The sequence below is a fragment of the Anopheles stephensi genome, chromosome 2 (assembly GCF_013141755.1).
Source record: "Anopheles stephensi strain Indian chromosome 2, UCI_ANSTEP_V1.0, whole genome shotgun sequence".
NCBI lineage: Eukaryota > Metazoa > Arthropoda > Insecta > Diptera > Culicidae > Anopheles > Anopheles stephensi.
The window spans coordinates 33092215-33103731 of record NC_050202.1 but is presented as its reverse complement, the minus strand read 5'-3'; the positions used below and the strand labels follow the sequence as shown (position 1 = coordinate 33103731).

General features: G+C 46.3%; 3 protein-coding genes across 4 annotated transcripts; 2 read left to right on the top strand and 1 right to left on the bottom strand.

Annotated features, from left to right (window-relative positions):
* The first annotated feature begins 143 nt into the window (after positions 1-143).
* LOC118507415 (ADP-ribosylation factor-like protein 6) lies at positions 144-5707 on the top strand. Of its 2 annotated transcripts, none has more exons than XM_036045878.1 (3): positions 144-1315; positions 5083-5229; positions 5295-5707. In XM_036045878.1, exons 1-3 carry the CDS (start codon positions 1138-1140, stop codon positions 5564-5566), a joined length of 597 nt encoding a protein of 198 aa, XP_035901771.1. In that variant the 5' UTR covers positions 144-1137; the 3' UTR covers positions 5567-5707. The 2 variants fall into 2 exon arrangements, with proteins under 2 accessions (XP_035901771.1, XP_035901772.1); XM_036045879.1 differs by having other exon boundaries at positions 157-1315; positions 5101-5229.
* On the bottom strand, positions 3619-5080 carry LOC118507414 (peroxiredoxin-6-like). Its single transcript, XM_036045877.1, has 5 exons — positions 4640-5080; positions 4386-4542; positions 4096-4313; positions 3931-4006; positions 3619-3849 (listed from the first exon to the last, which is right to left on the bottom strand). Exons 1-5 carry the CDS (start codon positions 4720-4722, stop codon positions 3718-3720), a joined length of 666 nt encoding a protein of 221 aa, XP_035901770.1. The 5' UTR covers positions 4723-5080; the 3' UTR covers positions 3619-3717.
* A 166-nt stretch (positions 5708-5873) lies between the features above and the next one.
* On the top strand, positions 5874-11016 carry LOC118507416 (small integral membrane protein 20-like). The gene is made up of 4 exons (XM_036045880.1): positions 5874-6118; positions 6191-6247; positions 6327-6444; positions 10952-11016. The coding sequence occupies exons 1-3, from the start codon at positions 5998-6000 to the stop codon at positions 6377-6379; spliced, it is 231 nt and encodes a 76-aa protein (XP_035901773.1). The 5' UTR covers positions 5874-5997; the 3' UTR covers positions 6380-6444; positions 10952-11016.
* Positions 11017-11517: the final 501 nt, after the last annotated feature.

Here is an 11517-nt window from a genome sequence, read left to right as displayed (position 1 = left end):
ATGGAAAGAACTGAGTTCAGCACGTCAATTAGTAAGTGGTGTGACAGCAAACAATTTTCTTTTTTTGTTGCTATCTCTCCATCACCAGCATACATTTGCCCCTGCATGCGCTACCAACGTTGCATTGTAATGCAGTGTCGGTGGCCATCCTAAAAAATCCTTAACACCAAAAATCAATGCCAGCAGTGCGATGTACAAGCGCTCAACATAGTACACACTGGGCGGTGAGTTTCCACCGTCCGTAGAAGGGTGGCGCCTTTTCAACCTAGCAACCGTTACCAAAACAATTGTACTGCGAAGGAACGTATATGCATCGTTGGCTCTTCAGTAGCAGTTTACACCTAGCAATCAGTTTTCCACACTCTCGGCAGCACAAGGACCGGGGTACAACGTTCCGTCCTGTCTGTCTGCACGTGTGAAACAGTTTAAGTTTTCGTTGCATAGTGTTAGATGTTTGTTTTCGATAATGAGTTCATTTCTACGTTCAGTTCGGAACATTTTTCTTTCTTTTTTCATTTACCACTCGTAAATAGTGCATTTGATGGAGGTGCACGCTCCGCTGGAAGTAATGAGCCCCACAAATCAGTGTAATGTGTTATGCAACGTTTTGAAAAGTACCGTCCAACGGATAATTCATTCTCTACATCAGTGAGTGGGTTGCAATCAACTTTACTGTTGATGTCCAAGTGGAATTGAAGCACAGCCGTACAGGATGGGGATTGTTGCCAGTGAGGAGAACTGTTTACGCCACACCTTTCGCTAGTGTATATGGCTATACACCATCGGTGCGTGTATCAACTCGCCGCATCCCCATAAATCACAGAAAAGATACTTTTCCATCCACTGGCCACCGGGTGAAGGAAAAACGCGGAATACGCGCGTCAAGGCACCGTGGCACCGTGGCACAGCACGTGCAGTGTGCTCCTCCCGACGGTTATGTGTGATCAATATCTACCTCCTTTTAGCCGTGCTCCAGCAAGGAGCTTACACTGGATTCTGGTAAAATCCTAACCGTCGTCACGGTGGACTCTGCGTGCGAGTGTATGCGCGTGTCCCGGAACAAAACCATAGCGCGAAAGAAAACAGTATCTCTCTTGATCGTGTACCGTGTTGTACCGTGTGCATCCCGGCACCATCATGGGGCTGTTCGACAAGCTTGCCAACATGCTGAAAATCAAAAAGGAACAGATCAACATACTGGTGGTCGGGTTGAACAACAGCGGCAAATCGACGATTGTGAACCACTTCAAGAACCCGAACGAACGGACCTCCATCGTTGTGCCGACCGTTGGCTTTAGTGTGGAACGATTTGAAAGTAAGTACACATGATTTACTACCGTAAGGGATTTTTTGTTTTACGAACATCATATCTTTATTTTTGTTTTGTTTCATGAACACACTCATGCACAGTCGGTGCTCAGAAATCGAAAAAAAGCCTAAAGTTCATCTATGCACCAAGGACGTATCGATTTTACCGCACCGTTTTGGGGCTTGTAAGCGAAGTAAAATCAGAGCATGGGTTTTGTGGTGTTGCTGGTTGTTGTAGATAGAAAAAATGTGTGTTATCAAGTCGTGGAAAGGTTGTGATTCAAATTAAGCAATTCATAGGCTCGTTATGCTCCTGGGTGGTTAAAAGTATATCAAATCCCATCAAGACTGCTTCCCCGTATAGAGGAATATCTATACGGTGGACGGTGGTAGGGGCGAGAACGGCACCAGCCTTCATACGGCAGGATCGGAGTTCAAATCTCATCCAGACCGATCTCCCGCAGTGAGAATTGACTATGCAACTAAGTGGTATCATTAAGTCTTGGTAAGCCAGAAATGGCAGGCATGACCTAAGATAAGAGGTCGTTAGGTTCAGAAGAAAGAGATATACGGCTACGGTTTTACAACCGATGAAGAAGACTAGCTATGGCCTGCCCTCCACAAAGGTTTGGAAAGATGTTTAATTTGAAATCTCAACAGAAAGTCAGCTATTTACGAGCAGATGGAAGTTAAGACATTAATGTAAGTTAATGTACACTTCCAGATGTTCAAACAATTCGTTCCACGATTGTCCATAATTGTGTGGAAGAGTAAATTATTAGCGTATATATTGGCCTTAGATTTTTGGGTAGTAGCTGCTTTAACCTTTCGACATAAACCTTTCCCTGCTAGTATGCTGTCAGAAATGTATAGGAAGTTTTTCTTAGCATATTACTAAATATATCAATTTGGGAACATAGCTTGCAGAGTTGTGTTGTTGAGCGCCATATTAGTCCACGCCATGTACTTCCGCAACTTGACTCACCGTCTTCAAAGAAGTACAAGCTTAGGACGCTTTCAGAATAAAAATCTCATCGAACGTGCTACTGAATATTTTTTAACATAGCTTGCAGAGTTGTGTTGTTGAACGCCATATTAGTCCACGCCATGTACTTCCGCAACTTGACTCACCGTCTTCAAAAAAGTACAAGCTTAGGACGCTTTCAAAATAAAAATCTCATCGAACGTGCTACTGAATATTTTTTAACTTAGTTATTCTTTGATTTACGCACCTACGTTCATGGTAAACTACTGCGCCTGCGAAACTTAAGAAAAAATTATGATGATTGATCTAATTTCGACCTGCCATTATTGGCTTTCTGTGACTTAATTTTAAAAGAAGAAAAGTAGCCCTACGAAGCGGTCTGCCCTACGAAGCGGGAAGCGGTCTGGATGGGATTTGAACCCCGGCCCTGCCCCGAGTGAAGATCGGCGCCGCTGCCGCCTCGGAAACCGAGCCGCCGATGGAGACATAATTAGCAGCAACATTTAATATCCGTTAATATGCAGCAACATATACTTTTCGGGATATACTTTAATGATTAACTGATCGCTCAAAGGGCCCAAAAAACATTTTTTCTCTGATAACTTCCAAAAGCCTCTTTACCAGGGATTCCACTATTTTTGTAGAATGATTCTTGAATGGAGGATACGAGATAAAAATAATCCACTGAACGTTTCTATATTAGCAATTCAAAAATAGTCTGTGTTGAATCGTCCAATTGATTTATTGTCCATACCAGATGCACCACCGAGTTCTGTCCGGATGCTATGATTTGATACACGTGATGCAGAAATGCTTCTCCGGCACGCTGCAATGCATCACACAAATCCAATTATCAATTTAAATCCACCATTACCTTATCTAGAACATTAAGCAAACACGGCGAAGGCTTGGCTGGCTGGTAAACACTGCCTATGAATATTAATCACTCTTCTACTACGAAACGCTACGAGGAAACAATTCACCCCAAAGAGACCGAGTGTCACGACCAAGCGCCGTCAATGGATAAGCAACTTGGATCCACTTGAAACGTACAAGCTTACCTTGAAGGGCCAAGCGTTCCGCTCACGTGCGGAAGCGGTCAGTTGTTGTTGCAAACCATTGGAAGGAATTGCGATTCACGTCACGATGATGGAATCCAGTATGCGGCAAACGTTGTGAAGCTGAATCTGAATTCCCAGCCAGCTTACTTGTCTCCTGAGAATGCTCCGTTGATGACAGCAGCAATCAATGATTTTTGTTTTTTCGTCACTATCGATAAGAGACCAGCGCTTCATCATTTCGCACGACAAAAAAAAGCTCGCTGATTGCAAAACGTCGTTTTAATAAACGTAAGACTTTCTTTTATTATGTCACGCATCGGTTGCGAATTCGTTAAAACCTCGTTCCATCGGAGACCGGCAAGCCTACTTGTAATCGGTCGTGGTCCGAACGTAAACATTGCCCGAGGGCATCGAGACGCGTTCGATTCCGTTGGGGAACAGTTTGTCCGCATCCTCCTCACTGACACTGGGCAGAATCATGACCTTCGTTCCGGGCTATTCGAAATGATAAATTTCAACAATGCGATTAAAAACAATGCATCAACCATTATCGCGGGCTGCAGGCTAGAAACATACCGTCCAGTTGGCGGGCGTCGCAATCACCTTCAAGCGGTCGGTCAGCTGCAGTGAGTCGATGACACGCAGAATTTCACTGAAACGTAGGAAGTGAGACGGGTTAAATAATTTGACCATACGAATAAAAAAGTGTGCGCCGAAAGGCGGTGACGCTACTGCACGCACTCTACATTACGGCCCGTGGACGTTGGATAGTGCATCGTAAGACGGACTTTCTTATCGGGGCTAATGATGAACAGGGCGCGCACCGTTTGCGCTAGCTCCACGTTGTCCTTATCCTTCTCGTCCAGCATACCGAATCGGACGGCCAAATCACGGCTTGGGTCGGCGATGATGGGGTAGGGAAAGTTACCGATAATATCCGGACAGTACGACTTGATGTCCTGCGAGATAGAGGAGAAATTTTATGAACTCAAGATCACATTTAACATCACTGATGACTTAGCAACACTCACATTCACCCAATCCACGTGACACTTGAGATCATCGACCGAATGGGCAAGGACCTTCACATTGCGCTTCTCAAAATGAGGCTGGTGCACTGCGATCCTTCCAAGTTCCGTTGTGCAAACTGGCGTAAAATCGGCTGGGTGTGAAAATAAAACACACCAGCTAGGAAAGAGAAACCGAGAGCAAACGGAATTTTGGGTTATCACTTTTGGGCTCCCCGTTTGAATGGCACCTGCTCCGCATCGAAGCCCACACTCACGAGTCACCAATCCATTCGTAGAAATCGATCGGACCCTTGGTAGAGTCCGCCTGGAAGTTGGGGATTGTAGCTCCGATACGCATGTTGCCTGTGGTGATATGGCCCCTGTGGTCTGGTCTGGTGCTCTCGACTTGAAGTCTACAGCTGTACTGATTACTCTCGCGGTCAGCAGACAATCTTTTACTCGTTGGCTCGTTGGCACGCGTGATGTAATTATCGGACGGAGAGTAGGAAACAGATAAAGGCCTAGAGCATGGTCAAGGGTACTTTTCCTAGGTTTTAGTAAACATCCGGTACTTGAAACACCTGTACCTAGTAGCAAGTAGGATTTACATTGCATCACTTCATAATTGTATCCTCTCCAACTGGATAAACTTTAATTTTTATTTCTAACTACTAAAACCTTCTTCCCCTTTTTTTTTTGCTGGTGGTACTGTAACTAGTTTGCCTTCTAATTCCAGATCAGGGCGTGTTCTTTACCGCGTTCGACATGTCCGGCGCGACGCGCTATCGCAGTCTATGGGAGCATCACTTCAAATCATGCCAAGGAATAGTTTTCGTGATTGATTCGAGCGATCGTATGCGCTTGGGTAAGGCCGACCGATACGATACACGAGCAAAACTCTCATAGTTTTTCGTTTCTTCTATTCAACAGTGGTCGTTAAAGATGAGCTGGAGATTTTACTACAGCATCCGGATATTGCCAACCGCCGTGTACCTATCCTTTTCTTTGCCAACAAAATGGACTGCACGGATGCGCTGTCGAGTGTCAAGATAGCGGCTGGGCTGGGGTTGGAAAAAATCAAGGACAAACCGTGGCATATTAGCTCGAGCAACGCGCTCACCGGGGAAGGCTTGCAGGATGGCGTCCAGTGGATGGTGCACCAGATCAGAGAATGCGTTGCGAACAGCAAGGAGCATCGATAGAGCAACGCATTTCATGTAGCTGAAACTGTGTTTCTTGTGTGACTCAGCCTCGGAACAGCATCATTGATTTATGTGATCTCTTTTATCCTTACTAATAAATGCTTAAGTTTGATTAACCTTGAAGAATTGCTTCCACTAAAAGCTATGCCTGTGTGCTGTTCTCCTCCATTGAGTCACGGTATTTTTGATGTCGACTTTTTGAAACTGTTTTTGGGCGAAACGGCGAACGCCGACGTTTTATGTCGATGAACGAGTTCGCTCACGAACCCTGCAATTACGTCGCCCGACAACTGTCAAAATCAGATGTTTTGTGTGTGTTTTGGTTTTGCATAACATCGCTCAACACCGGCCAGCGGTAAGGATTGAAGCAAGTTGAAGTGAATTTGAGACGGACACAGGTCGTTTTTACTATCAACAGAGTAGATTTTGCAATGGCACCGACAGTTCTGAAAGGGAAAAACTACGCGTTACTCGTTGGCGGTATCGTGGGATTCATTGCGCTGGCATGCTATCCAATCATCGTGCACCCGATGCTGTACCCCGAAGAATACAGTAAAGACATCCCGGCGAGCATGGTGGTGTATGAATTGATTTCGATTACTAACTATCTTCTATCTGTTTTAGAAAAAGTCCAACAAATGAATCGGGCCGGCATTAAACAGGAAGAAATCCAACCAGGAAGTATGTCGTTATTTGTCATGGCCTCACATCAGAACGATGGTTGTACAATAACTATGCTTTTTGTTCTGCTATCTCACAGATATGCGAGTCTGGAGTGATCCTTTCAAACCGAGAGAAGATATCAAACGATAAAAAGGATCCAGATCAAAAGAGCAGCAAGGGAACGTTTATGTGAATTCTGAATATATAGTAGCTTGATTGTGTTGAACTAGAAGAGAAACAAAGTGGAAAAAACGAGTGGACTGTTGCACCCAAAGGAAAAGACGTGTAGACGCTTGTACGCTTGATGCAGGAATGAATCTTTATTCAAAGTTAAAGTGTGTGTGTGTGTTGTACAAAATGTAGCCCGACTGGCACTCATTCCGTGTTGCCTGATAGGCACTCGTCGCGTCAAACCGAGAAGCTCAACACTCCTCCTCAACACTGAATGATTTTATTCCGATCGCTTCCCTAAGTTGTCGAAGTTTCACTGCTTGCAACGGTTTGGTAAGCAGATCAGCTTGCATGTGTTCGGTTGGGCAGTACTGCAGTTTCACGATGCCGTCCCGAACCATATCTTTCACGAAATTAAATTTCGTATCGATGTGTTTTGCTTTGCGTTCGGCTCGGTCTCCTTTAGTCAGCGCAATGCAACTTTGATTGTCTTCGTTGACCAGAACTGGACCATCCAGTTGCTCGCCAACATCCGCCATCAGTTTCAGGATCCACTTTACCTCCTGTAGACACTCGGCAAGAGAAATATATTCGGCCTCGGTGCTAGATAGTGCCACGCACTTCTGCTTATGACAGCCCCATCCGATGAGCCCGCCGCCGAACTTAAACACGAACCCCGAGTTGGATTTGCGGTCGCTCTCGTCGCCTGCCCAATCGGCGTCCACAAAACACTCCAGCTTCTGTTCGCCGCTTCCAAGGTACAATACACTATCCAGTGTACCCTTGAGGTAACGTAGTATCCGTTTGGCCTCGTTCCAATCTGCTTCTGATGGATCTTGCACTCTCCTGCCCAGAATGGCCGTGGCGATTGCAATATCGGGTCTGCTGGTCACTGCAGCGTACAACAGAGCCCCTATGAGACTTTGATACGCTTTTGGCGAATCCAACATCCTGCCATTCTCCTCCTTTCGTTTTAAGAAGCCGGGATCCATCGGGTATTTGGACGGTTTAGCATCCAGCATGCCGAAACGCTCCAGAACTCGTTCCAAGTAAGCTTGTTGGTCCATACAGTAACGCCCATCGTTCCGCCGAACCGCTTTTTCGCGTATGTACAAACATGGGTCCGCCGTTGATTGGATGAAACCCATTGTTTTCAGTACGTCGTCGATCTTCGTATTCCAGACACGAGCTGCCTGCTTGAGCCCGTAAATGCTGCGATGCAGCCTGCAGACTTCGTTCGGGTTACCGCTCTCGAATCCCTGTGGCTGGCGCATAAAAATCTCCTCCTTGAGAAGACCATGTAGGTACGCCGTCTTTATGTCAACGTGCTTTGTTAACATCTTCCTTTTACTCGCCAGAACCAGCATCGTCCGGAAAGTAATCTGCTTTACGACGGGGGCAAACACTAGGTCGTAATCCGTCCCGAATTTCTGGCAGAAACCCTGCGCCACCAGCCGTGCTTTATACCGAACGAAATGACCGTCTTCATCCGCTTTACACTTGAAGATCCATTTCGACCCGATAGCCTTTCGGTGCGGCGGCAGCTCCGCTAGCTCCCACGTTCCATTTTCGTGATGGGACTGCATTTCTTCTGCCATCGCTGATTTCCATTCGGCACTCTGAGGACCAGATACAGCTTCCTTATACGTTTTTGGTTCGGTTATACATTCCTTCGCCAGATATACTTCTTCGTCATATCTTGCCGGTGGAACGCCAGCTGTCGCTCTTTGTGAACGACGAACGGGAGTACTCGACACCACCGGCACAGCCGCTGGCATCGCCTCCGGTATTACATCCAGCACCGCCTCCGGCTCCGCAGCTCCAGCTTCAGTGTCGTCATCGTCCCACAGTCCGCGAAGCCAATTGTTATCATTATCGTTCCAAAAACCTCGTGGCCAGCCATCGTCTGAACAATCCCAACCGTAAAATTCAGATTCGGAGGTTGTTTCATTGGCCACGTTGGTTTTAGCTTCCTGTTTCGTTTCATCGAGAGACCACTCAATTTCAACGCTTTCAGTCGGATTATCCTCTATTTTGGGATCGCCGTATGTCTGCTCCTTGGATCCGTCATCAATCTCAAGAAAACGGACATCCCGACTGATTTGAATTTCTCCCGTCTTAGTGTTTAGCATCCGATACGCCTTATGTTCGCCGGAATAGCCGACAAAAGTCATACGCTCCGCCTTGACGTCTAACTTTTTTCGTTTCACCGACGGAATCAGTACGTATCCAACACATCCAAACAGTCGCAGGTTGGTCAAATCTGGTTTTTTGCCGAACCAGATCTCGAATGGCGTACGATCTACTGCAGCAGACGGCAATCGATTTTGCAAGTAGCAAGCGGTATTGACTGCTTCCGCCCAAAATCGCTTATGCATACCTGCATCCCGAAGCATACACCGACCCATCTCCGTGAGCGATCGGTTCTTCCGCTCCGCGACACCATTTTGCTGGGGTGAATATGCTGCAGTAAATTCCATCTTTATTCCTTCGTCCGCACAGAATTTTCGAAGCGCCTTACTGAAGTATTCTCCTCCCTGATCGGAGCGAATGATCCGCGGTTTCCGGCCAAACTGGTTTTGAACCAATTTCACGTATTCGCGAATCTTATTCTCGACCTCCGATTTCTTTTTGAGAAAATAGACGAAAGTATACCTACTATGATCGTCTATTAGGGTCATATAGTAACGGCATCCCCCTAAGGTCGTTTCTTCCATTGGGCCGCACACATCACTGTGGATTATATCCAGCACTTCTGTCGAGGTTTTTTCTGCAACTGGTGGAAATGGCGAGCGTGCCATTTTGCATTCGATGCAGCATTCGCAGGTCCAGCGGATACCGCAGTCGACCACTTTTAGACCCGACACCAAGTCGTACCGCTTCATTTCACCGATGACAGCTGGATCCCTGTGCCCAAGACGACGATGCCAAGTGTGTTGGCAATTTTTCGTGTGCTCTTTTACGACTGATTTCATCACTCGATCCTGTGCAATTCGCAACCAATACATATCGCTCACTTTATCCGCGACCGCGACGATCGTATTTCCGTAAACGAGTTTGCACCCGGTGTTGTCAAAAACTGCACGCACACCTTTTTCCGCGAGTTTACCGATTGAAATCATGTTTCCCTCCAGCGTAGGGACATACAACACACCCCGTAGCGTGATTTCAATTATTTCGCCGTTTTCAACCGCACACTTGATCAGGCAATCGCCAACACCTTCGACGCGATTTTCGCTGCCATCTGCGACGGTAACATTTGAACGCAAGCTTTGTTCCATTACCGTGAACGCGCTTTTGTCGCTACACATGTGCGAACTAGCACCCGAGTCGATTAGCCACGACCGATCGTTACCGCGAATTTCAGGCTGACGAACCATGAACGTAAACGAACTTGTGTCGTTTTCGCGCACTATTTTCACTAGTTCTTTTTTATTCGGCTTATTCTTTTTCTTCTTTTCGCCTTCCCCGCTGCTCTTCCGATTCAGGAACTCTTTGCAGTCCCGTTTCTTATGGCCAGATTGACCACAAAAGAAACACGCGCCTGGTTTTGCTTCACTTTTCGCCTTCAGCACTCGCTCCTCCTGCACCTTTCCGCCGTACAGCTTCTCACTTTCGTCGATCAGCTTTGCCCGCACAAGTTCCATCGTTAGCTCTTTATCGGAACGACTTTCCAAAGCGGTAGTAAGAGCGTCAAATGCTTTTGGAAGGCTCCGCAAAATCATGGCCACCTGCATGTTCGCCGAGAGTTTTTCACCCGAATTCTCCAGCCGAGAGTAGAGATCTTCCATGCCGTATAAAAAATCTTCCATATTCTCACCTTCATGATAGTTTGCATTGCAAATCTCTTTCAGCAACGAAACTTTCCCGGTAAGAGTGGCTTTGTGGTGGTGTGCCTTGAGCGCATCCCATGTCTCTTTCGCTGTGTTCTTTGTCATGATGAGATTGTGTTGGTTATCCTCAACCAACAAAGCAATGGTCGCCCGCGCCTTCGAATCACCCTCCGTCCACTCCGGAGTTACCGGTGTCGGCGCGACACCCGGGTCAACGTACGTCCACGTACCCTCCCGCATCATCAACATCTGCACTTTGAAAGCCCACGACCGATAGTTTCGGTTGTTCAGCCGGATGACACCCACTTTCGAAAAATCCATTTTTGCTCGTGCCGAACCGTTCCCGGTTGGATTTTTTCTTTCACCACGAAAAACACACGATTCCTTAACCGCACCGCGTACCTTCCGGAAATGTCCTAATTTTTTCACGCCGAAAAAATCACTGTGATTCCGAACCGCGTCGCGCACTTTTCAATTGAACTGGCCACACTGAGCTGGGCCCATAACCTGTTGAACTAGAAGAGAAACAAAGTGGAAAAAACGAGTGGACTGTTGCACCCAAAGGAAAAGACGTGTAGACGCTTGTACGCTTGATGCAGGAATGAATCTTTATTCAAAGTTAAAGTGTGTGTGTGTGTTGTACAAAATGTAGCCCGACTGGCACTCATTCCGTGTTGCCTGATAGGCACTCGTCGCGTCAAACCGAGAAGCTCAACAGATTGAGTCAGCTTCAGTGCTGTGCAGCTGGGTCTAAAGAATAATAAGTCTTAAATCAAACAATTATCAAGGCAAGTTTCCATTCCGTCCGAAGTTAGTTGCCCTACTAAATGAGTGTCTTGACAGTAGATTGATTGCAGACATAGCTACAACATTGAGCGAATGTTCGCTGTTTTTAGAATTTAACATGCCCTCTTTGTCTACAATGGAAGCATCCCAATTTAATATGCTACTCGAAAATGTAAAAACTGATGAGTATAAAGAACGGAAAGCCATGATTCCTCTCAAGAAGAATATCGCTGTAATAAGAAATGAACTAGAGCTTTGCTATTTCAGGAGGAACAAGTAAACCGTACAACCCTCCATTTATGCATTATAAATAGCCGGCCCGATGGCTCCAACGTGCGGTCTAATTGAAACAGAGGTCGTGCATCGAGTTTTTACCGAGTGCTGGATCCACAAGGATTTAATCCAGTAGCTTGGTAAGACATTATCGAGCAGGAACAATCTAACCGAGAATCTTAAGATAAAACGAGAATAATTTGAAGACTCAACTAGACACGACAA